A 25,000-nucleotide genomic window follows, 5' to 3' on the forward strand; every position below is an offset into this window, starting at 1 on the left:
ACACACGCGAGACAGATCTATCATGGACATCAAAACCTCACCTTGCTTGCTCACTGAACACATCAAACACGCACGTGTTTACACATTTCAAGTTACCCGTTAAAATTGTAGCATTTTATGCTATTTCGTGGTGCAAAGGCTGATTGTATTTTGACTGACACCATCAAATTTTCACTTATAGATTGAACAGACGCTTGCGCTTATAACATTGTGGTCGAAAATAGGAAAAAACCAATTGGTTTTTTGGCTCATAATAATTACGAAATTATATACTTTCTTATCACGTACCAAAAACTCGTAGTTCAAGAACTTTGTATACACGATCGATGAATGGGGGGATGGACACGCTGGAATGATTTGTCTCACTTCCATGTATGAAGAGCAGAATGCCAATATCGGACTTATAAAATACAAAAACTGAGCATATTTTTTGTGTATATAGAACGCCGGACATTTATTTAAAAACTAATAACAGTTTAGATAGTGGTGATAGCTTTTGAGATCTACAAAGTATGGTCAAAATGCGATTTTGAGGGAAACGTTAAAAATAAGAGCCTGAGAACTTCTTCAGTTTCACGGGATAGATATTTTGGAAATAAGACGTAAAAGATAAGGCGGTTTGAAGAGAAACCTACCTTTGTAGTAAATAAAAATTGGCGATACAGAAGAACATACAATCTTCAACGCCAATGCGTTGCTTCTATGTAATAAGTGATCATATGTCTAATCAGAGGAATAAGATAGAACGATTATAGTGAACTATCTCACATACAGAGATATACAGAGCACTAAACCAGAAGAAGAAGTAATAACAACAACATCTTTGAGTCAAATAGGTAATTGAGAAGGCAAGCAGAATGCGTAGGGCCGGTTTTTTACTCACATTTTGGACAATAGGGAGAATGAACGTGCGGCATAGAAAGAAAGAAACCACTGGATCCTTAAGAGTGGGACAATTGATTCGATATGAAGGTAGTTTCCTGCCTATAACACAGAACCAAAGGTATTGGAAATTTTTTGTTTTTGTTATTGACGCTGCTCAGATTCGGTATCTATGACTTGTATTCAACTACCTACAAACAGCGCAGAGTGGAGAGCTGGCTTATGTTTAAATACAGAACGGCTGACATGGTGTGCTTTGCGAAGCTGTTGCGATTCACGAGTTTAAAAGCAAAATACATAAAATATAATAGCTAACGGCGCTGTCAACATTAACGCAGATGGCGCTAATAAAACAATAACAATTGTGTTGCATGCGAATAATAGAGCAACAGTTGCACAAACGAAATCGTGTTATTTTTTTCTCATTTCAATCGTTTATGATCATCTTATAAGTTAAGTCAATAGCCCCCTATTCATGTCGTCTAGGTTCTTCGTTCGAAATTTTCAAATGGTCTCATAACGTGATCACATCGTCGTGTTGCTAAAGTGTAGCGGCTCGATTCTGAACTCATTTTAAATTCTCGTACAAAATATCCAATTTACCGTTTCTCGTATTCTAATAGATGCACGGTGGCCGGCTAAAAACACAGCCAAATTCCCCGGATCCAAGTTTTCGACATAGTCAAAACACATAAAGAGCCATACTTGATATAAATTATGATTTTTGTGTCTTCTGCGTGATTTTCGCTGTTGGTTCTTAAACGTTTAATTCACGCGTAAATTTTGAGTTCACCACCAGTTGAGGGTATTTTTTTTACACCGTTCTTTGCCATTTTTTTCTTTCATGCTTCATTATTCATTATAAACCTATCAAAAAACGTCCGAACATTTTGTGTTTTCAGGACGGATGATGTCATTTGTCTGTTATGCACGAGGTTCTCAAACCACTATTCCAATGCAGCCATTCTTACTGATGCATGGAAAAAATCTGGAAGCCTCAAGTGCATAAAGACGAACGTTAGCTGAATTCGGAATAGGTCGCTTAAAGGCCATCCGTGACTAGAACGTATTAAAGTTAGCAAACTGGAAACGCATATCGGGTTTGCATCGAAAAATGACTTAAATAAAAGTCTAGGTCTGTCGCTTCAAATATTAGTGATTTTAAAAAAAAGGCCAAATCTGTTGCGAGAAGGTCAGTATGGCGTCTTCGAGATAACCCACGGGTTCAATACCATCTTTTGACGCTTTAACCCTCTTAATTTGTTCTGTGTATCTTAAATTCAAATAATCTTTTGCGTACATTTTTAATTCAAACTGATGATAATAAATCAATGAATTATCGGCTCTCAACTTTCCAGGTGCTGAATCGATTTATCATTTCCAAGCGTCTTCTGGCAACACTGATTTCTCCCTAGGCACACTCTTTTTGCATTTCATAGTTTTTTTCATTTCTGCGCTTTCAGACATTATTTTCATTCCTCTATGCCTCTCTGATCTCGCATTGTACTTGGCATTTCTTTTGTCGTTTTAAATCTGTTTTTATTTCATCCCTTGCCCTGATGGATAAAATATTTGCTGCACTCAGTGTAGGCTCATCCCTTCAAAAGGTACGTAACCCCTGTGGATCCTTGCAACCACGGCTAGTGAACTGTAGTATTATTGGGGTGGTTGTGGCTCCCTAAAAACATAGGCCCTATAGATTTGTCCTTCTGCCTCTGTTGTATCGGTTTCTGTGACTAACACTTTTTTTTCGCTTCGGACCTAACCAGAAAACCCGCTCTGAGTCTGCCCAGAAAAAATTTCATTCTAATTCACCAAATGAAAACCAGCAACAGGGATCTTCCTCAGCTCAAAATATCTCCCTGTCGGGTGACCAAACGAGCGACATAAAAAAGGGCAGCGCCCTGACTCAGCCACCTGCTTACAATATAAGAATTATGAATTTTGACCCTTCTATCTACGAAGATTTATCCATGCCTTCTCATAGTGAGGATCAGAAAGCAAACCACAACTCAGACAGTCTGGTAAAATTACTTAGTCAAAAAGGGAAAGTTCAAGTCAAAATTGATTCTTTCGAAACCTTCGGCTTACTTCCATGGCTAATCAGGAACATTTGTCAAGAAATGACCTGGTCGTCGCCTACCTCCATACAACAGGTCACTATTCCTGTCCTTCTACATCAGCGTGATGTTCTTGTGACGTCGCCGACTGGATCTGGGAAGACAGCCGCGTTTTTACTACCCGCCTTACAATTGGCCTTTCAATATCTCCAAGAAAACCCTTTCTTGTGCGCTAATAACTCTCCTTCCGAAAGCGCCCCTTCCACCAATTGCCCGATTGAATCTCCCCCTTCTTCCTCACCTCTATCGATCACCACTATCTACTCTCTGATCCTGAGTCCAACCAAAGATCTGTGTAAGCAAATCTATCGTCAAGCATTGCGATTAAGCACCGGACAACATATGCAAATCGGCATGATCACCTCTTCCCTGAAATTCATCAAACCGAAGATCAACCATTATGGTACGAGCTTGTCAACTTCTTAATGCTAACTCTCAATTCAATCCTTTACTAACGATTTTCTCACCGACGTACAGACGTTCTTATTGCGACTCCTTTTATCGCTGTTTCTATGTACCAAAAATACAACCTTCCTTTTTCCAGCGTCCGTTTTTTAGTTTTGGACGAAATTGATTCCCTCTTGTCGGACGACTTTGTCTCCGCTACTGACTCTGTCCTCTCTTTCTGCGACTATGCACACAAAGTGACCGCCATGTTTTCTGCTACGCTGAATTTTTCAGTTGAATTTCTTGCTAAATCAATTCTCAAAGACCACGTTAAAATCGTCGTCGGCCACGCAAATACGCCCGCCTCTCACGTCAATCAATACCTTAAATACACCGGCAGCGAAGACGGCAAGCTCCTCGCCATCAACGACATGTTTGTTTCTGGCCAAAAGCCCCCCATTCTCATTTTCATGCAGTCCAAACACAGAGCCCAACAACTTACTCATCTCCTATCCACCCTGTCCGTTTCCGTCGACTACATTACCGGAGACCGTACCGAAATTGAAAGGCAGACCATCCTCGAAAAGTTCAGGAGAGCGGAATTATCCGTTCTAGTTACAACAGATTTGCTAGCTCGCGGCTTGGATTTTAGAACCGTATCCACCGTCATCAACTATGACATGCCTACATCAACCACTATGTACATTCATCGAATCGGGAGAACCGGTCGCGTTGGCGGCCTCTCTGGAACTTCGTGGACACTCTTTACTGACGCCGATATTCCCTACATAAAACCCATAGTCAATGTCATGGCCCAGTCTGGTCAACTCTCTAACATTCCTGCTTGGCTTCTGCGTTTGAATAATCCCAGTAAACGCGTTAAAGCTCAGTTGTCTCATTCCGTTGTCAACCGCGACGACGTTATCCCCCAACCAAAAACCACCCCAATCAATCCAGGTAAATTCGACACCTTTAGAAAAAAAGGACTCATTGATTACCGCTCGAAAAAACGCGGTTCGGAGCGTCCACACAAAGCGCGCGTTTCAAAAAAGAAGAAAACGAACAACACAAGCAATGCGTAGTTTAGCTCGCTTGACCCGCCATTCTACTTTGTGCCTCTCGTGCTCACTTCAGCTACGCCACATCTCTCTAGCCAATCCCCTACAGAGGAACTGTATTTATGCATAGGCTTCCGTCTGTCTTGGTTGATACGGTTACTAGGTTACACAAAACTGAATGTTGCCGTTAAATAGAAAAACTCAAAGTCCTGCAATTTACATCGGTAATTTATTTGGCGCTGAACGAGGTTATTTGCGTCTTTGGTTTCATGAAAATGCAGGCGGAAACTAGACCTAACCAATAAAACGCTGCGTTTTTAACAGTCCACAATTTTTATGCTTCACTTCGACCATCCGTTAAGTTGTACCCAAAGTACTTGGCCAGTTAAATGACCCTTTGAGTTGGCTTATTCTGTCATGCAGAGCATGGTCTTCAACTATTGAGCAAACATGCGCCTTTGTTGTTTAAGCCTTCAAACGTATCAGACTCAGCTCACCCTTCGCGTTTCACGCCTCAGCTGCCTGTGTTTGACGCTCTTGTATGAGTAAACAGAGCTTGAAACTTTGGCGATTCAAGCTATTGTCTGGTATATTGTGCGACGTTTTCCCCTCGTAAACCCTATTTTGAGCGATGGAAAACCAAATGGGCTCAGTGATCACCACGACCATATCTGACACAAAACAAAATTCGATTGAAAAAATAGCTTTGTCCGCACTTTTGCTTAACCTTTAAATCCGATCATTGGCATCTTTGCTCATATCTCCTGATGTTTCATATAAATGTCCAACCTGTTCCAATCTATTCAATAGATGTGATATTGAAAACTGAAACAAGCGCTCTAACTTTCTCAGGTGAAAAGATAGCCTTACCAACGAACTCATTAAGCAATCAAAGGCGTTGTCAAAACCCCTCTGTTCTTCATTACCCTCCAGCTTCTTCTCCACCAATTCGCATTTATTTAACACCCAGTCATCGTTGCATGAATCGTCATTTGAATCATCCTCAATGTTGCAAGAATGCGTTGAGCTCACGTCCTCCGGCCAGTTCCCATCTTTCTCAACAAGGCTTGGCGTCGATCGAGTAAATTTCACAAGAGAGTAAAAACATTCTGGCCAGCCAGTGACCACCATCTTCAAATACTCCAGCAGTACCACCAAAAACTCCGTCTCTCCAGAGACGAGGAAATCAATCATCAAATCGTGATCAAATGAAATATTTTCGAGAAAACAGAAAAAAAGTAAGTGATAATTTAGCCATGACTCTAAAACCTCTTCTTTCAAATTCAAATGGGTCAATAGGAGGGCAACCCGCGGACTAGTTCGACGGTGGTTTTTCATCAGGGAAATGGTGGTTTTCAGCGAGTGCAATGATTGAATCAAAATATCATCCTGCTCTGACATGAATGAAACGAACCACTGCCAAGGTCTCGTTGTACTGAACAGATCTTTATAAATAGACGCGCTATCTAAAAATTGACAAAACGAATCCACCCAAGGGCATGCAGGAAAATCAGAAGACTCCACCAACGCAAGTAATGTGAATTCAACAAACTTCACCAACTGGAAAACAAAAAAACGCTGAACCGAACCTTCAGTTAAACACGAGTTGACGGGATCACGAGCAAAGCACCTCTCTTGTGGAAGGGATTCCAACAATTCCGGTCCTTCATTTTTGATAACCTCTTCACCCACAGGGAACACATGCCGAACCATCTCCAGGTTGACTCGAAGCGCGCTGGAAATAATGCTATCGTACGTTTCCCTCCCTCCATACGGGTGCGACAATTCAAAAATCAGCATCGAAAGAATTTTCAAGGCCATAGATCTATCCCACTGCTCCAGGTGACATGTGCAAGCGCGTATGACCGAGTGAACAAATGAATAAAATGCCGATAGAGACGGTTTATCTAGATAGTCATATTCTGAGCGAAGATCATTACTGTACACATCATCCAAAATCGTAGAAGCAATTTTATTTTCTAGATCTCTATGCAAGGTTTCAATCGTCGGTATTGCTGAAAAACGATCATTGTTTTGAAAATGGTACAGCGTCTTTAATATTTCCAAGCAAAGTTCTATTAAAAGACAAAAATGATCCTTGTTGAAAGGAACGTCCAAGACAAGTGAGGCATCCAAGCGTCTTGTCAAAAAAAAAAAGACAATTTTGAAATATGAAAGATGTAAAAAATCACATGTCGGTCCTGCCCGTATAATCGTTCTACTACACCTTCTCCAAGACCTTAGAGTGGACCTGATGATTGACCATGCGTAGAGATTAACTGGTGCGTTGGAGTCAGCTGCATCAGCTGTGGAACGAAACGCAAAGGGCATTTCTAACAGGTGCACCAAAACTTTTTTTCGAGTCAATGCAATCAAAAAAAATAGATCGTCATCGCCCTGTGCGCTCTCTAAAAAGCATCTTAACATAGAACTCAGCGTTTTTTCAACACAGTGCTTGACCAACAAACAGCCGTTATTCACGCTGCCCACCAAACTACATAGATTCGAGTAGTGAGACACAAACAAAACGAGCCCTATTTGAAGGAGACTGTCAAATTGCGCTGACTTTCGATCACCATTCTCAATTTGTACATATATTTCATCATAAATTCTTCCCCAAACAGATAAAGTAAATAAAAGATCATCTAGATACGGTGTCTCCTCGATCCGCTCGAGCTTGAGGGAGACGAGCTGAAAAATCGTTTAATGAGTCAGTAAGACAGATTGTTCTGTTCAAGCACAGCATCTTCTGTTATCAAAAGCCAACAACATACGCTTGACGCGAGAAATGAAGCAACACCGTTTGGCTGGTACGCAGTTTTTCTTAGTTCAAAGTCGGTCTCTGGTTCATGGTTCGAGGTGGTTGACGGATCCGACGTATTCTGAAAAAGCTCGCGTTCGATTTGGGAAAGTCTATGAAATGTAGAGCTTAGATGGAACATGTCGCACAATAAAAATTACTTGAAACAAAAGTCATAATAAAACGGGGATTATTCTCTATTTGATGGGTATAGAGTTGTCAAAGCGTATATGTTTATCAGTCAGACTCGGCAACGCAGTTGTTAACAATAGCTGAAAATTAAGTTAAAAAATTCTGCGTCTATTAAATTGAAACACGAAAATCGGTACATACATAATAGCGATACGTTTTCTAATGCAGCAGCTACACGTTCTTTGTCGTTGAGTTGTTTATTGATGACGGCTTCTGAGATATGGGTGCCGGGAGTGACAAATATGTCAACCTTGAAGCGACTCGGTAAAGATCTAATCAGCTTGACGCGGATACATAAACCAATGAGTGTTGCCATAGAACAGTGAGAAACAGTAGGAGTAAAGTAAATTTTAATATGAGAATTAATGTTGTCTATAGTAATGTTTTCTAGTTTCATCACATTCAACTGCTCTAAGGTGAGAGGATGCTCGGGATCATTGATGTTTCTCACAAGGTCTTTCTTGGGTAAACAGAAGAGCTGTTAGAAATATATACACAAATTTGTAGGAATTCAAAGCACACAAAATTTCCCCAAGGCATGACTGCGCTGTGTCAAGCCCTCGATAAAGCGATGCGCACCAAATATTTCTAGGCTGTCGAACTCGTCTGCATGACTCTCGTCTTGTTCGAAGTCGAGTTCTTGTCTCTGAATTTTCTGCACCTCATAAACTGTGGGGTTTGGATTGATGAGAGTACTGGACATTTTCTGACTATATGATCGTGTCTACAAAGAGAGTGCGATACGAATATACGCAAACTCCTTCAAGCCAGCCTCGTATTACAATGAAAACACACCTTTCTCAAAAAATTTTAATGTATAACACCTTACTTGCAGTTTTGATGATTTTATTGAAGTTGCCCGAATATGCTGACAATAACAAAGTTAAAAGAGCATTATTGTACAGAAGTCTATAGTCTAACGCAAACTGAAAACGGCCGGAAAAGGTAGGGGTTGCGTTTAGTATGAGAGAAACAGCAAAACGAGGCTAGGGACTGCCAGAGGGTTTGATTTTATGACTTCAACAAACTGTCTTACAGTTGGAAGGAGGTGGGACAACAGGTTTTTTCGTATAATGTTAAGAGATGTTTTCTAATTACTAGATGTGTAGCTCCAAAAAGCACTCCCTGTCACAAGGCTAGGGGCTATAGAAAGGTACGGGCTGCGCGGTACGACGAGCGGCAGAACAAGAGTTCCTGAAAAGCCGGTACAAAATCTAAAGGACGTGGTCTGGTTCGCGTTCGCAGAACTGAACGGTCGGGCAAAAATTTTACATATCCAACGGGTGATTTTTTGCGAGGTAGGAGTACTTTCTCTCAATTTTGAAAAACGGAACGTATGACCAGCTCAACCGAGTTTATTGGGAAAAATCAAGGATAGAGAAATGCGACAAGGGTGCCTGCATATTCGGAGGCGATGATCGAGAGACTAACATAACACAACTATACCCAACGACGCGTCCCTGATGAAAATTGTTTTTCGAGTTCCAGGCGTTATACTGACACCGGAAGCAGGCACTTACTATCGCATCTTAGCGGGATAAAAATTCGGCTTGCTCTGCTATTAAGGGGCCATATGAAATTGTAGATACAGCGAATGAAAGAACAGAAGTTTTTGCCGAATAAGTTAGGGTATTTCGCTTTTTTTGACTCCTCAAGCACAAGGATTTCAATTAAGTTGGGACAACGGTTTTGAAGAAGAGAAAAGAGCTTCTCAAGAACCGATGTACTTGAAGAGCTCGAAGGATAGTAAAAAGGGTACTGACACCCACCCATGCAGACAAGTCATTTGCGAGGTTCAGACGTGTTTGAAGAAAAATGACTTTGCTGAATCTAAATGTGAGAGCGCTATAAAGGAGTACGTGAACTGCGTGAAGAGGTACCCAGAGTATTATTATGTACCAAAAGAGACGTCAGCAACGGAAAGTGGAAGCCTTGATAGCCAGTGAAATGCATGAAGTACACAGGCGCTGAGAGTAAGAGTTGTAAGCGTGTGCCGTGTACCGACCACTCGTACTGAGGGGGGATATATCCTTCGTGTAGTTAGGACCGATAAGGAGCAAGAACGTAAAAGAAGAGGTTGAAAGGCCGTTTTTGCGTCGCTGAGTAGTGCGTGATTAGTGAAAGAGAATGAAGGACTTGGTGGGTGTTGTAATGGTTAAAAAAGCATTGTTGGTTGGATGGTTCAAGGCATTTGTCTGCGTTAAAATTGCCGATTTTAGTTGGCAATACCGTCTTATATAAAGACAAATCTTATTACCGAACTGGTGATTCGTATGATTTTGTAGCGTATCTTTCCAATCTGCGAAAAGGTGAGTTAGTTTTTGGGTAGTCGGGGAGGAGCATCTGGACCGTGAAGTAAGAGATTCGCCATTTTTTCGACTAATTGCTGTGCCTAGGCACTGAGATATATCGCCAATGTCTCTTGCGGAGGCTTTAGCAGACGCCCTCCTTTTGCACGTCTAAAAAAAGCGTGGTCCGCATGATCTTCAGGTTTGTGGAATTGCGCTATGACAAGGGCTAAGGCAATTTATGGGACAGCCTGAAAATCGTTTCCAATGCTGATGCTGATGCGAACCGCCCTAGTAGCGACAGTTCAGGAAAATGAACAAGTGTAGATTTATCGACACATCTATTTACGATTACAAAAAGTTAAAAAGAGAGAGGGGCTTGCTTTCTTCGGCAATGACAATATTTTTTTGAACGGCTGGCAAATGTTCGATTCAATGCGGTTAGTGCTTGGAGAGAGGGCGGCTGTTGATTGAGACAATTTCAAAGCAGGCGTTTTTTGCTTTTTGCTTTTTTTGCTTTTTGCGTGGCTTGCAAAATCCAGCCTCGATAATTTGCTTGTCTATTTTTTCTTGCGATAATTTTGAATGTTTTTTCTTAGGCTTTTTGGATTGTCTGGACAGAACAGATTTAGTTAGCTTGAGCTTAGTGAGACCACTGTCAGATGACTTACGCGATTCGCCCCCGGTAGCGATGGGTTCTGGATCACTCTCCTCGGTGCTTTTCGTAGCGCTCGAATGATCGGGGGCTGTTTTAGAAGGGCTTTGGCTGTTTTGAAGTGAAGGGTTGCTTTCGAAGGCCTGGTTCGAAAGAATGGACTTTTCAGAATTATTCGCGGTGTCGAGAACGTGCCCATGAGTGTCGCCGGTGTCGGTAGTGTGTTTGGTATTGCTGGGGGGGATCTGGCTTAGACTTTTACACTGAGGGGCGCTAGATTTAGTAGGAAGCGCATCAAGTGGAACGAGTTCGTCTTCATCTTCGCTTCCGTTCGCCTCCTTGTAGACAAGGTCCCAATCGATAACTGAGTCATCTTCACTGACCTGAGAACCTGGTTCTGGATCAGAAGTGTCGTCTCGAATGATTTCTTCGTCTAGTTGTTGGAGTTGGTCCATCTTTGCATCGTCTTCTGGACCTTTGCAATTGGAGTATTCGTCGCGTACAGTGAGGTTTTTCATAATTTGCAAGGGCACTTGCACGGTGAGCGGAGACGGTTCAGGTGCAGAAGTGTCAGATACATCGGGTCGGCTGTCGTCGGTTAGATTGGGTGATGCGCCGTCTTCATCAAAAGGTGGGCAAACAAAGAAGGGAATTTTGCCGGAAAGCCAATCGTACAGCACAACCTTAGCAATGGAGTTCAAGTTGGGCTTGTTGTTGCGGAGAAGATGGCCCGTCTTATAAGCGAGTTGGGTCAAAAAGTCGATATGATCGTTCCAAGTTGAGATACCGTACACGTTGATCAAATGCTGTTTTCTAACGCGCTCCAGAACCGGCTGTACGTATTCTACAGCGTCTTCGAGATTTTCAATACGAACGACACCTTTCAAGACAATATCGACTTCTGTGTTGGGGGCTGAGGAATAGACGACCCCTGGACAATCGACCAAAAAGATGCGCTTGAAAAGCGTAATGTATTGCCAGACCTTGGTATATCCGGGCACGGGAGCGCTGGGGCAGACTTTTTTGCGTCGCAGAGTGTTAATGACTGAGGATTTGCCGACGTTAGGATACCCAATGAACCCAACGCTGATCTGGTGCTTTTTGGCGTGCAGACGTTGGAACTGGCGAAGAATTTGAATGAGTGAGCCCTTTCCGAATGGTTTAGTGATTGAGGCGTGAAATGCAATCACGGGATATTCTTTAGAAAAAATGGCAATCCATCGTTTGAGGGCCCAACTGGGCACCAAATCTGCCTTATTCATCAGCAACAAAAGATGCTTGGTAGGACATTTTTTCTTTAAATGCTTTTCAATGTGCCAACAGCGTGTACCCATAGGATCCCTAGCATCAATCACCTCGACTAGGACGTCACTCGAATCGATCACCTTGTACAACTCTCCCCAAATTCGATGAGACTGGCCTTTATTGAAAATAGGATTTCTAGCCATAGAACGAATGTCGACGGCCTCTTGAACCAAATTACGATCTTTTTCCTGGTCGTATTGCTCGTGACTCTGAACGGAATTTGAGGCCAGTTCCGATAAGTCAGTACACGAGAGCCTGGGGCGCTTGCGCGTAGAACTCTTGCCAAAAGTGTATTCGAAAGACTCGACCTCCAGGATTCCAGGCCTTTTCTTGTTCTGTGAAATAGCGTTGGGTTAGTTGGCAAAGCCGGAAGGCGGCGGCGAGCTTTCAAAAACCTGAAATAGCTGGTGTAAAAAAAAAATCGTACCGATTTTGGATCTTCTAGCAGCGAAAAAGGAATTTTAGCTGGCTTCAAAAGATAGGTTGTACTGCTGAGTCTTTGCTTCTCCATCTCTTCACGGAAATTCGATAACTCCGTCTGATCTACAGTCCGAGTGTTATTGAACCAGCGACGATCCGGTTGGATGCGGGCTTGATGGTTCGTGTCCTTTGATTTAAAGGCTTCATAAACAAGTTTTCCCTTCTGATCGTATTTTGGGCGTGTATTGTACATCTTCAGACGATTTATGGTCGCCCGACTTCGGCCTTTCATTTTGTCGACGCGAGACATGGTGAAGGGCAATCAAGTAAGGGAAAAAGTAAGGTGTATATGTAAAAATGCAGTCTAAACAAAAAAAATTTTGATAATTGTTCGTTGGACGAGAGAACGGAATTTGAGGCCGAACGTCAAAACTCTATGCAAAATCACATAAGAGTAAACATTTGAATTCAGATTATGTTAAAGGGTCGATTTTGAAAGCGCAGAAAAAAATAGAGTTTGATTTGTCAAAAAATTTTTTGTGTCCTGTTCGGTAAAGGCGAGACGAAGCCGAATTGTATTATTACTGCTTTACGTCAGGGTGGAGCCTTAGTAGAATAGACGGTGGTGCTTTGTGTGACTAAATAACGGGATAGAACATAGCAAAATGACTGATCTTGAGTCAACAAATGTTCTCGATGCCACTCAGCTAATAGGCGAGGAAAGCCATCTAAATGATGGTTCTATGCCCGTCGAAGAGGCCACTATAGACGTCGGGAATCTGGTTGTCATGTCGTATCAGGTCCCGAGCGATGAAAGGTTTGAAGAAACGGCTACAAGACTTACGCAAGAGCTCATCAACAGGGTGTTTTGTTTGTCCGTTGAAAAAACGAATCTAGGGCCGATGGTGATCCTACCTCCGCCAAGAATACCAATTCCTCGTGAAAAGAGCGTATGTATACTCTTCAGTGATGCCATGCAAGTTTGAGACTTTCATTTTGTCAAACACAGATGGAGACTTCTAAAGGCGTTTTTAGGTGCTCTGCGTGATTTTTGTGATGATTGAAATATGGCATCTGTGTTTTTTTGGGGGTTATTTTTTGTTCCGAGGATTGGATTTAGCAATCACGAGTCAATCAGGAGAGCACATTTTCAGTCATCTGTGTGTTATCTGGAGGATTTTTTTTCCAGTTTAGGAAAAATATCTGACGGTTTGTTTCAATTTTTTCAGGTTCCTGTCCCGCGTCCGGAAACGAGATGGGAGAAGTTCGCCAAGGCGAAGGGTATTCGAAAACGTAAAAAGATGACCAAGGTATGGGATCAGGAAACAGGCACGTGGAAGCGCACCTGGGGAAAAGACTCCATTAAAAAGGATGAAGATTGGCTGGTGGAATATGACCCGGAAAAAATGGGAGAATGCGAAGATCCGTTCATTAAGAAGGCCATTGATAAGAAAGAAAGAGTCCTGAAGCAGAAAAAAAGAGAGCTTTCGAATCGGCGAGCCGCACTTGTTTCAGCGACAAAGAAGGCACTTGGATCGAAGACAGCGACACCTCTCGTTATCGGGAAGTTGGCGCCTACAGCTAAAGGCCTTTCCAAAGCTCATATCAGCCGTTCGATTGATTTGGCCCAGCGATCAACTAGGTCTATGGGCACGTTCGATGTTCAGAGGCCAGACGAACCTCTGAAAAAGAAGAGGAAAGCTCTACCACAGACTTCAGAGGCAGAGAAGCAGACCAACGAGCGTGTTCTGAAAGGTATTATGCTTTCGAAACAAGGAGACAATGCCATCGACAAAGAAAAGATGGCCAATCAGGTAATTCGAGAAGAAAGAAAAAAGAAACGCCTTGAGCTGCAAAACCGCACAAACCAGATAAAGAAGAAAAAGAGACGTTAGGTACGCGCATCAAGTTTGTTTCATGGTTGCAGCGCGATATGCTCAAAACGAATCCCAACTCTGTGCATACGGTACATTGTTGAATGTGAAACAAGGTGTCTCGTATTTGTTATGTCATTCTCAACGCAGCACCAAGAATAAGACGCTGGTTTAGTATCTTGCAAACTTTCTTCCGCTTTCACCATTTATATAAATATTTACTAAACTACTGCTGATCCTAGGTTAAGATTTGCGAGTACTGAAACTGTCCCTTGCCAGATGGTATCAACGGAATCTTTTATCGAGAAATGCGATTAAAAAAAACCCATTTGAGCGTTCAAAGAGGCGTCTTATTTTGTGTATCTGCTACTTGGATTTTCGGATATGTAACCCGTCAAAATAAAATTTTGAAAAAATGTTTCGTGATGTCAACGCCTCCTCTTTTTAATGGAAGGGCATTTACCATGTATCTAGATAGGTATCTTCCATCAATGGTATCGAATCGCAGAAAGTTCTGTTTCTAGATCGGTAGAATTCACTGACAAACGTAAATTAGTGTCCACCCATTTTCATGTGGCAGGTTTGTTCCGGGGTGTGGCCGAGTTTTGCATTCTCAGCCTGTAAAATGTACCCTCAAAATTGCCTAGCTCTTTTATCAAAAGGCTGTGAATTGCAAAATCTGTAAGTTCTAGTGATACGTCAAAAAACAAAACATAGTTGCTTCAGAGCAATTGTAAAACTGTGAAGGAGACTACTAACAAGAGACCGCTTTTAATGCTTGAAAATTTCGAAAAGATGCAATTCTTTGAGGACAGGCTCCCTAATTATTCTTTCATCGTTGGATTTAACTGATTAGCATTAAATCCTGTTGATAAAAAAAAGTTCATGGTCATCATAGTGAATATACGCAAAATACTATTGCTTTTTAACGGAAGCTCAAGTTATCATTTAAATTTGCGCTCATTCCAGTTGTCATATGATCCTATTGTACATATAAATACCCTTCTACAAAGTCTCTTTCTTGATTTACCAATTCTTTCTCATATAAAACAATACGCACTATTTTTCTATCATATCGCAAAACTGTCTTTAACCCCCCCTTCCGAATCAACAATCAGGAACTTACATTTGCGAAACGACACTGGTATCTCTTGATATTCGAGCTTTTGTTTAAAACCAGAGCACCTCGCCTCCCTTTAAGTTTTTTTCGTTCTTGATTATTTCTTGACTAGCTTTCATTTTTCTGTATTATCCCCTCCTCTTCTAAGCTATTTTCAAAATCGCCATTTGGAGAGACCATTTTTTATATCCAACGTACTGATACATTCTTTATATCCAACAAACTAGTAACTTCGATTATGTCAGTTTCCACCAGGTAGTATTGTCATCCTATCTGTTGTCATCCTATCAATCTGTTCTCTCATTTATTTCCGCGTAGCCTCCTCCTCCTTTCGCTTCGGATGCGTCTCCTGTTCTTTTTCTTTTGTCTCCCTTTACGTGTACTGTGATCTCCTGAGGGGTCGCTGGAGCAACGTGGACGCTGCTTTTCGGATTCAATTGACTCAATCGCAAGATTAATGTTTATTGCCGACTCTCTCTCTTCTGCATTACTTGGCTGATCGGGTTCAAGTGGATGCGAAGAACCAACCTCCTGATCCAATATTGATAAATTTGATAACGGCTGTTGGCTGACGTCAGAAGTCCTAACGCTTTCTGATTTTTCTGTTGAATCTTCATCCGCCCTCCCTTCAAAAATTTCGCAGTACTCTCTTACTAATACAGTATACAAGGACAAGAGACCAGGATGCTTCGTATTAAAAAATTTGCTGCACAGTTTCTTTTCGTTCAGTCGTTGACGGTACTCTTGAATAATCTTATGCAAAAAAGAGACGAGAACTTTTATTGTTTCTAAATTGCTCTCCGGAAGTTTCAATATGATCTCTTGAAAATCAGAATTACACTCATCGATTGGCGGAAGATGACCAAGGTCCCGAACCACACTCTCCGGCAAAAGTCCATCGTACTCGGGTAAACTCTGAACCCAACACTGTAGCAACATGGCAACCTTCCTGTCTTGTACATCACTCGGTAAATCGAACTGACCGCTGTTGAAGGCATGCATTAAAGAAGAAACTGTTTTAAAATTGGCTCGTGAGGCGATAAGCCTTCTTTTCTTGTATGATTTGTGTCTCAATAGCCAGTTAACGCAAGTCGACACCGTAATCGGCACTATAATACTCTTATCATCTGACAATGATAAACACGAATTACGCAGCGCAACATCAAAGGGAACGAAGAACTGTAATGTGGATGGTAGGGAAAAATCACTCTCTGTCAACACTTTTATCAATGCGCCTGTCGATTGGCCAATCGACAGTGACCAAGTAATCTCCAGGTTGCGAACAGTCATTCGATTTAGATGAGAATGTGCCACTACTCTGCGAAGGTGATCGATCAATATCCGAATTGTCTCGCGATTTGCCAGTGGTAACTTGTACAAAATAGACCGGAGCACGTAGATGCGTTCTTGACGATCTGCAATGTCTAAAAGTATCAATTCCATTTCAACAAAAAAACCTGTTAACCACCAGCAAGCAAACGATCACTTATCACGCACGCCTTCCTCCTTATTCCGTATTTATCTATTGGTTCGAAGAGCACATACTTAGTGCGAGCTTGACATGAGCCTCGTATTTTTTAGTATAAATAGGCTCTGGCAGAGATTGCAAATATCTAATAACTACCATTGCCACGTTTTGGGCCGATCTCTCCTGCAATTCTGAAAAACTAAAACTCACGCCTAATTGGTGCCGCATGCATGATGCTCTATTTTGTCAGTAAAACCGCCCTTGAACATTGCATTCGTCTTAAAGATACAAAAAAAAAAATACATGGTTGCTCGAAGTCAACGAGATTTCTGGGCATTCAACCGGTCGCGAACGACTCGCTCTGCTCTAGACAGCTAGCAAATTGCAACGACATCTGAGACTTTAAAAAATGACACGAAAATAAAGGATCATCTCTTTTCCCACCTTTTTCTGAAGCCTCGTAGGCAACTCTCTAATACGCACCTCGATCGAATAAAGCCTTATACGTTGCAAAAACGACCAAGCTACCTGGAACTCGATATAGTCCTTCATCTTCCAGACCTGAGATAAAAATGTCGTGACAAATGTCAGTGTTTTCCACTAAACCCCTCTCAAAAGAGAGGAACCATTCAAACAAGGCAAATGGGGCTCTCTAATATGTTTGCAATTTTGCAGCAACAATGCCCCCTTCTGCTTCAGAATTTGTTTTATCGGTCTCGGAATGTGCGGCTTGTCTCTAAAACCTTAATGCAGTTTACGAGCCCCTTTGCGATAGCACGAAACAGGCAAAAACAGATAAAGAATCTCGTACCATACTGGTTAAGCCAAATAACGCTCGCATATATTGGACTCGGTATTGCTTTCCACACTGGATCGGAGCGTTCCGCACCCACATGCAGGGGCTGGCCGAATACACATCGCAAAGGATCAACATCTTCCGACAGAAGAACAAGAGGGCTATCATCAACAGAACGTGACTTTTTCTTTGTGCGCTTAAACATAATAGCACAGAAATTTGTGGGTCAGGCCTGTTTTGACCTCAAAGTTATTAAGTAGTATGATAGGGCCTACTCTTTTCAACTAGCATATTTAGGTTATAAAAGAGGACAAAACAGCGACTTCTGTATATCCGTACAAAACGCAACGTACTTAAATCCTCCGAAATAGGTGATGAGTACAATATCTATAGTGTTTCATGCATTCCCGATCTCGGAATTCAAAAGGGGAAAATATAGGGAAACAGCTTGTCACCAGCAAATTTTCAAGGTAATACAAATCACCTATTGAATAGATTCCCCCATATATAAGCGGGGTAAAGTGTCATATGTAAGAGAATTAAAGATATTGCGCGTTTAGCATATAAAGAAGAAAGCCGCGGCAGTGGTGCTTGGTTCGAGGCCTGAAAATGGTCTTATCCACGCAGATACGTACCCAAGATGTTTCTTTTTTTTAGCGAGATGAAACCGAGAAGTTAGTGAATGAGAGAGTATACTCAGGTAAATTATCCGGGAAATTTAATCAACAACAGCGAGTCATTTTGCGCATGCAATAATTATTATACCCTTATATACATATACAACGTCTGCGAAAGCGTTACTTTTTATAGGGACGACTTTAATGAAAGCAATGTATTGGTACCATCGCTGTCGGGGTCGTGCTACTGTCAAGGCTTTCCTAGATTTAATGATAGGGATATCATGTGCAATCTCTGGACAATTTTCAAAATATTACGAAATGAACTAAAGAACGCAATGACTTTCTAAAAGAAAGCGTGGAAAAGCATTGGAATACAGCGAAAGTCACTCAGCGTGCGACAGGATTAATCAGGTAATAGAACAATGAATTCTTGTCACTCAGGCATAGACGAGATCAGACCGTGGTCGATAGCTGGTTCAGTCCAGCTCATATGCATCCTTTTTAAGAAAGTATGCGCGGATAGAGAAGAAAAATTTTTATAGACACCTCTGCGATGTTTACAGCAAAAAAATATTCTCAATAGCGGATCCGGATGTAGAAAGATACTATTAGCGGAAGTGTTACGAGCACTTTTTCGCGGGCAGGTGCTGTTTACGGATTGTGAGCATGTCGTTGCTCGACGAGAAGATTACGATGAATAGGCGAAAATATCATTGAAAATATCATTATTTCTTACAGATAGGTTGATAATTGTAGCGCGTAGCAAAAGAATCAGTTTTTTTAGCTAGTGTATCAAACCGATTTTATTTTTTAAGACGAATTTGTCTTAACGTAAATGACCCCGCGCATGCACATCAATGCGATGGGATTCTTAGCTCTCCGTGAAAAAGTTCCTAGAGTTTACCATTGCAACTAAAATGGATTCAGAAGATATTCAATATATCGATGATCTTGTTCAGGAGTATCTCACGTATAGAGGCTTTTCTTCTACCAGCGAGGCCTTCGCGAGAGACAAGAAGAAGTTGAAAACTCATCAAGTAAGTAGCTGGTGGCGATCGTCTCTTGAGTTTTGTTGCATACCTGCTGCTCTAAGAGATAGACGGACTAACAATTAAATTTCTGCCTAGACTAAAAGACTGGTAGCTGATTTATTCTTGCTGGTACATGACGGTCATATCGACAAACTCCTAGAGCTTTGGTCACAGCTTGACAAACATTTTTTTTCGAGGTAAGGCCATAGCACGTTTTGCATCATTTTTTATCCAATGCGGCCAAATAGCCTCAATGTCCTTTACCGTGAACACTCACTGTTTATTATTACAACGGCCCATAGAGTAGACGGTATTTTTTTCATAGCGCAGGAGTTATCGCTGTCACTGAAGCGCTATTACGTAATTTATGCCGTTCAAACTGGGCAGGCCGACAGGGTGTTTGAGTTTTTCAAACAGTATTCGCACGAACTAGCTTCGGATAAGGAGTGGAGGACATGGTTTGTTCTGCCTTACCTTAAAAACCCAAAGTCAGATCAGGCTTTCAGCGCCTTCTTTGAGAAAAGCTGGCTAGAGAAGTTCAAGGTGTCACTTTATAACTTTCTCAGTATCGTCTTTCAGTCTCTGCCGGTGCCGAAAATCCTCAACTTCAATGTCGAGAGGAAAATACGACTGGCGCTGCAAAGTACCAACGGAGAATTGATAAACCAAAATGCAGAACTAAATACAGAAATAGAAAAATTGAACCGAGAACTAGAGAGATTTAAATCGGCCGAACATAATGATAGTAAATCACTCGAGCCAGATCAGCCATTTTATCAGCAGCCGTCTGCTCAGCTAAATCAAAGATTAGAGCCAAATTTCCATCATTCTGCTGTTGCTTCTGTAACGAATCCGGTCCTTTCCGCTCCACAGAGCCAAGACCAACTGGCATTGCCTTCAAATCCAGAAACCAAGACAAAAACCGACCTCAAGCCGGATGGCGCGCCTTTATGTAAAGATACTAAGATTTCAGAAACGACCGCAACCACGCTAATTGATTCAAAAATACAACACTTTTCCTCTAAACTGCTTAAGGTAGCGAAAACCACTTCTATTTTAGTCGGGGCTCCTATCGTCTGCTGTAAGTACTCCTGCGATGGCAATTCCCTCGCCTTCGGCACGCATACTGGCTTTCTTCATGTCCGTTCATCGAAGCAAAAAACTATCACATTTAAAAAAACGTTCGATATCACAGCTTTGGAATGGAACAGATCAGGACATTTGATATTTTCTGGCACAGGGAACGGCATCATTAAACTTTGGGATGTCGATCACGCCAAGAATGTCGGCAAAGTCTCTATAACTCCACATCAGCGAATATCCGATATTGTGTGTCCTCTTGCTGGCAATTTTATCTCATGTTCCACCTCTGGGCATAGCGGTCCCAAAACCTCAGGCACCGTTCAAACAGTTGATTTAAGGACTCTGCAGCTTTTGGATCGTATCGAGCTAGATGCCGGTGTCAACTCTATCATCTACAATCACAATGCCAGTATGGCTCTTCTCGGAATGTCCGATGGATACATACGCATATTCGATTTGAATGGCTTAAAGCCTATAATGTCTTGGAAAGGACATAATGGCTCAATTTTGAACGCCAAGTATGCCTACGACGAAACCAATATCTATTCAATTGACTCCCAGGGGATGTTGTTAAGGTGGTGTCTTCAAGTTCCAGGAAAAATTGCCGAACACTATTCGCACCCTGGCAACTCAAAATTCGCAAAAAAGGTCGACATGAGTTTCGATGAGTCAGGCAAATATTTTATTACATCTTCTAAAAACAATTTTGGCTACATTTACTATTACGAACTTTCTCATCCAATTCTCGGTGTTGGGGACCATACCTCTCCGATACTTTGCTCTGACTGGAACCCCGGTCAAAATCAAGTCGCAACAGGATGCTTAGGTGGTGTCGTATGCCTTAGCATGCTGGACTGGGATGACCAATCATAGTGTCAACCTCTCGATGATACTCGTCCGCTCGTGTCGCTTCAGCATTTAAGCTTCGCTTTTTCGCATGTATTTGTATATCACACATTTTATACATGCTCCTCGCTATTAGCTCTAAGATTATCATTATCAGTAACCACTCGGTCTAAGCTGTCTCGGAGAGCCCAAGTATTAGTATTGACAAGGAAGATGCTACAATTCTTCCATTCTAGTTGTTTATGCGTGTGAAACATAATGTTAAATCCAATGACCAAGTATTCTGCTAGCGAAAAAAGAGAATAAACTGTATAGAAAGGAACGCGGTTAGTTAGAATTGAGCCTCGGTGTGACAGAATTTCGCCAGATAAAGTCGATCGACTCTTCTGTCATTCATCTCGAGTCAACACGATAATTTGAAAATCTTTGTACTATTCCGTACTTCCTACTTCGCAAAAACGCATATGCCTCCAATAAAAATATATGCACGCTAGGAAAGAGGCGCAGTGTCCCATAGCAATAGCAACCTTAACTTTCAGATATCTCTTATCTTTTTCAGCCAACGGATAATGGCTCTTCAGGTAGCAGATGATTGAACAGAGGAAGTGAATGTGTGCCAATAACATAAACGAAGAAAATCCAAACTGGTGAACGAAAAAATTTTCTTTACTGCCTACAAATGTCAGCAAATACAACATAAAGTCTTCTAGCAGAGCTGTAATCAGCGACACTATATTCCAGAATTCCAATCCTCTTTTAAGGCGAAGAATTTTTGCCTGTCTACATTCTAAATAGTTTCTGGTCAACAAATAATTGCAGCAGTCTACAATTATTTTCATAGACGAATATAGACCTATTCCTAAACGAAAAATATACTGTGCGAATTCTGTTAATATGCTTAATACGAGTTCTCAGTAAAACCAAAAATTCAGCTTTTCATTATCTGCCTTATATTCTCTGACTTACTTTCTCTGGAGGTTCGCCTACTGAAGCCGATACAGAAGCCAGAAACTGCCAGTTGTTACAATGAGTATGTCTAACCTGTTACATTCAAAAAGTATAAATTTGCAAAATTTAGTATCGAATATGTTGCACCGCTAGATGTCATCTATTTTAAAATTCATCTAGCATACATTGGAATGATACTTGTTGGCAATAATTATGCAAGAATAGATAGATATCACTGGCAATATCCACGTAGTTCTACAAAAATTAGAATAACTCATAGAGTAAACACAGCAGCTGTCCTTATTTTTCTGTTCATCGTTCAAGTTATAAGGCATTGTTTAAAGGATATGCTCTGGCTTTTGAAACATGTGGAGAAAAGCATCTCTCTATTCCAGTTAAAAAAACAAATGTAGAGTAATTGATTAATAACGGATTTCTGATAAAAGTAATAAAGGAACAATTAGATCTCAATGAAAACGGTAAAATCCCATCTTTAGACATTACGTTATGCTAGTTCAAAACGTCTTTTCTGTTTTGGTTAAACCAGACTTTTAAAGCCATGAATGCATATTTTTGAAATTTATTTTAATTATGCAATATCCGGTGTCACTGCACTCACTGTAATATAACTATTTCTGTACCATGAGCTTATGTAAACAGCATAGAACATTTTTGCACGAATTCATTGTTTTTCGTTGCATGTTACTCTAATATGGATGCTTTACCGGAAATAGCATTGTGGAGAAAAAATGTGCATTTTAATTATCGTTTCTTCTTTAGAAAAGCTCTGGAATTGGTGATTTTTTACGTACAATACTCAATAACGGCTCGCTGATGTTTTAGGTGTCACGAAAAAAATCACGAGTGTGTTTTTTCCGATATCTTGTACCCAAGTTTAATGTTAAGGCTCTACTGTCCAATAACGAGTTCATAGATGTGTTTTTATCGATAGGCTTGATTCTTTTCATTATACCTTCTGAATTTCAACCTCCTCTGTTCGTATAGGATTTCAGTTTTCAGCAATGTACTGGCTGAATATAAAAAGGCCAATGCCTTGGTCAATTCAGCATTTTTCATTCGGCTCGGTTGAAGAGGCTCATAGACGGATTAGAAGAAATTTATCTTTTTCTGGAATTAGAGAAGCAATTGTTTCCCCCTATGATGCCTTCTACCCAGGTTGCAGCTATGTTACCCAGGCATTATATGTCATTAGCGAGAATTAGAGTAGACTGTGTTTCACCATTTTCAAAAATTCTCTATAGGGCGCAACATCAAAAATACGTCTTGCTTAATAGATAGCGGCCTTGTGATAATCAGGCAGATATGGAAAAATCTATCTGGCCGAGTAGGGGGAGGGAAACCGGGTTGTAACACCAAGTATTTTGGGTAGTTACAGTGTTAGTTGAAGCTAGAATATACTTTCTCCCTTGAAAAAGAGGTCCTCTAAATGTTTCTTTTCCACTGAACCTATAAATGGTTTTACTAAAAAACTTTTAGAGCCTTTAAATTTAGTAAGAGATGCCAATTGTCCTTTTGAGCCTTCAGTGAAACAAGCATTGGCATCATTCTGTGAAGCTCTGTGTGTATACATCACTGGCCGCCGTTCTAGGTAAGCAAAGCTCGGTAGATATTTCTTCAGTCGAATCAGAAATGTATTGCTTGCACTGCTCGCCAGAGAATGAGTCGAATGAGCATGCGAAGATTTTCCACAAAAGAATGAAGTTCGTGAGATGCGTCGGCCATAGCTTACAGGTCCGGCATTTTTGAAAACTTTTTTTTTGTTTCAAGTGTCGATGGCTAAATAATTCGTCTGCTTTGTTGATGTGTGAAACATTATTAAGTGTGTGAGCGTGTCTTGGAATGCGACTGGAGATCGTCTGGCATCAGGCTCAACAGACAAATCGATTTTATTATGGAATGCCCTGGGTAGTAAGGTGCGTAAGGACGGACCTTGTCTGAGGAATGTTTAGAGACTGAACGAAGTAGAGCCGCACAAGATTGTTGTTTTTTTTTGTGGTTTGGTCCTAACTACTGAAGTAAAAGCTATCGGGTTCGACTGCAAGAAAACACGACGATGAGGTCAACAGAGTACAATGGGCCCCATCTGATGTACATTCATTTTGTTCATGCTCTAAGGACAAGACGCTTCGATTATGGGACGAAAGACAGCCAGATCAGACAGCAATTATAAATTTAGAAGCAAAGGAATCAAACAAGGCGGTAACGTCTGGTGAAGGTTTGGCGTGGCACTCAAATGGAAATGAAATAGCAGTCATAGTCACAAACCAAGATTTGTCTTCACAAGTTCAAATTGTGGATGTGCGAATGAATACAGTTGGGAGGTATTTATCTTCTAAAAAAACGTTCACCGATCTTGCATGGTCTTCGATATATCAAGATATGCTAATCTTAACTACTGAGGACGGATCCGTCATAGTCGCAAATGGTTCGAGCTTAGACTTGAACTCTTTTTATACATTAGAGGCCCACTCAGGAGTCGTGCAGACAGTTGACGTAGATCCCACTGGGAAGCGCTTTGCTACCGGAAGTTCGGACTCCATCATCAATTTGTGGAGCATACGCGATATCACGTGCGAGCGCAGTGTAAACAATAGCGAGAGCTCAGTCCGATGCGTTCGGTTTTCTAGCAATGGAAAATTCTTGGCGTCGTCTACAGACAAAAAAGTCTGGATCAATCATTGTGAAACGGGCAAAGTAGTAGGTCAGATACCGCAGATGAGCGATGAGAAAAAAATAAGCGATGCACCTCAAGGGATTTGGTGCTTGGCATGGAATCCGAAAAGATACACACTAGCGTTTGGAGGAGAAAGAGCGTTTCTTGGTATGACAAGCTATGAAAATTCATCCCTATAAAATTTTTTTCTTTTATGTGCACATTTTTGGCATCCAATAATTCTTTTCTAGGATGCCTCTATCCATTTGAGTCTGTTGTCATTGGGTCAAATGAGAACTATTGGAGATTTTTCAAACTTATTTTTTGTATGACCACGATCTTTTCGACAATTGCTACGTTTTAATTGGTTTTGGGGACGTTTCTTTGAGATTGATAGTTTGTTGAAAATACAAAATTTAGCAGAAACATGCTG

At 41.2% G+C, this 25,000-nt stretch overlaps 5 protein-coding genes and 2 long non-coding RNA genes across 12 annotated transcripts; 4 read left to right on the top strand and 3 right to left on the bottom strand.

Moving 5' to 3' along the window:
• The first annotated feature begins 2,351 nt into the window (after nucleotides 1–2,351).
• Nucleotides 2,352–4,770, top strand: LOC126322610 (uncharacterized). Its single transcript, XM_049994489.1, has 3 exons — nucleotides 2,352–2,489; nucleotides 2,652–3,405; nucleotides 3,480–4,770. The coding sequence occupies exons 1-3, from the start codon at nucleotides 2,442–2,444 to the stop codon at nucleotides 4,469–4,471; spliced, it is 1,794 nt and encodes a 597-aa protein (XP_049850446.1). The 5' UTR covers nucleotides 2,352–2,441; the 3' UTR covers nucleotides 4,472–4,770.
• Nucleotides 4,771–5,176: 406 nt separating this feature from the next.
• On the bottom strand, nucleotides 5,177–8,224 carry LOC126322609 (uncharacterized). Of its 3 annotated transcripts, XM_049994488.1 has the most exons (5): nucleotides 8,019–8,218; nucleotides 7,581–7,895; nucleotides 7,222–7,519; nucleotides 6,388–7,138; nucleotides 5,317–6,280 (listed from the first exon to the last, which is right to left on the bottom strand). In XM_049994488.1, exons 3-5 carry the CDS (start codon nucleotides 7,387–7,389, stop codon nucleotides 6,273–6,275), a joined length of 927 nt encoding a protein of 308 aa, XP_049850445.1. In that variant the 5' UTR covers nucleotides 7,390–7,519; nucleotides 7,581–7,895; nucleotides 8,019–8,218; the 3' UTR covers nucleotides 5,317–6,272. The 3 variants fall into 3 exon arrangements, with proteins under 3 accessions (XP_049850444.1, XP_049850443.1, XP_049850445.1); XM_049994487.1 differs by having other exon boundaries at nucleotides 5,177–7,138; nucleotides 7,581–7,899; nucleotides 8,019–8,224; XM_049994486.1 differs by having other exon boundaries at nucleotides 5,177–7,138.
• A 4,463-nt stretch (nucleotides 8,225–12,687) lies between these two features.
• On the top strand, nucleotides 12,688–14,404 carry LOC126322530 (uncharacterized). 2 transcript variants are annotated; one of them, XM_049994386.1, is made up of 3 exons: nucleotides 12,688–13,057; nucleotides 13,337–14,002; nucleotides 14,224–14,404. In XM_049994386.1, exons 1-2 carry the CDS (start codon nucleotides 12,773–12,775, stop codon nucleotides 14,000–14,002), a joined length of 951 nt encoding a protein of 316 aa, XP_049850343.1. In that variant the 5' UTR covers nucleotides 12,688–12,772; the 3' UTR covers nucleotides 14,224–14,404. The 2 variants fall into 2 exon arrangements, with proteins under 2 accessions (XP_049850343.1, XP_049850342.1); XM_049994385.1 differs by having other exon boundaries at nucleotides 12,714–13,057; nucleotides 13,337–14,343.
• Nucleotides 14,405–14,727: 323 nt separating this feature from the next.
• Nucleotides 14,728–18,044, bottom strand: LOC126322529 (uncharacterized). 2 transcript variants are annotated; one of them, XM_049994383.1, is made up of 6 exons: nucleotides 18,001–18,044; nucleotides 17,719–17,849; nucleotides 17,381–17,649; nucleotides 17,053–17,130; nucleotides 16,647–16,781; nucleotides 14,728–16,525 (listed from the first exon to the last, which is right to left on the bottom strand). In XM_049994383.1, exons 3-6 carry the CDS (start codon nucleotides 17,568–17,570, stop codon nucleotides 15,402–15,404), a joined length of 1,527 nt encoding a protein of 508 aa, XP_049850340.1. In that variant the 5' UTR covers nucleotides 17,571–17,649; nucleotides 17,719–17,849; nucleotides 18,001–18,044; the 3' UTR covers nucleotides 14,728–15,401. The 2 variants fall into 2 exon arrangements, with proteins under 2 accessions (XP_049850340.1, XP_049850341.1); XM_049994384.1 differs by having other exon boundaries at nucleotides 14,797–16,525; nucleotides 16,647–16,807.
• Nucleotides 18,045–18,709: 665 nt separating this feature from the next.
• Nucleotides 18,710–22,370, top strand: LOC126322543 (uncharacterized). Its single transcript, XR_007559082.1, has 3 exons — nucleotides 18,710–19,022; nucleotides 19,113–19,213; nucleotides 19,319–22,370. It is a non-coding gene; the product is annotated as an uncharacterized LOC126322543 (long non-coding RNA).
• LOC126322542 (uncharacterized) lies at nucleotides 19,729–22,305 on the bottom strand. 2 transcript variants are annotated; one of them, XR_007559080.1, is made up of 4 exons: nucleotides 22,079–22,305; nucleotides 21,912–21,986; nucleotides 21,388–21,820; nucleotides 19,729–21,252 (listed from the first exon to the last, which is right to left on the bottom strand). It is a non-coding gene; the product is annotated as an uncharacterized LOC126322542 (long non-coding RNA). The 2 variants fall into 2 exon arrangements; XR_007559081.1 differs by having other exon boundaries at nucleotides 21,170–21,252; nucleotides 21,388–21,831.
• A 1,104-nt stretch (nucleotides 22,371–23,474) lies between the features above and the next one.
• On the top strand, nucleotides 23,475–24,774 carry LOC126322592 (uncharacterized). Its single transcript, XM_049994457.1, has 3 exons — nucleotides 23,475–23,645; nucleotides 23,735–23,827; nucleotides 23,937–24,774. The coding sequence occupies exons 1-3, from the start codon at nucleotides 23,544–23,546 to the stop codon at nucleotides 24,765–24,767; spliced, it is 1,026 nt and encodes a 341-aa protein (XP_049850414.1). The 5' UTR covers nucleotides 23,475–23,543; the 3' UTR covers nucleotides 24,768–24,774.
• Nucleotides 24,775–25,000: the final 226 nt, after the last annotated feature.

This window comes from Schistocerca gregaria, unplaced genomic scaffold (assembly GCF_023897955.1).
Source record: "Schistocerca gregaria isolate iqSchGreg1 unplaced genomic scaffold, iqSchGreg1.2 ptg000818l, whole genome shotgun sequence".
Lineage (NCBI taxonomy): Eukaryota > Metazoa > Arthropoda > Insecta > Orthoptera > Acrididae > Schistocerca > Schistocerca gregaria.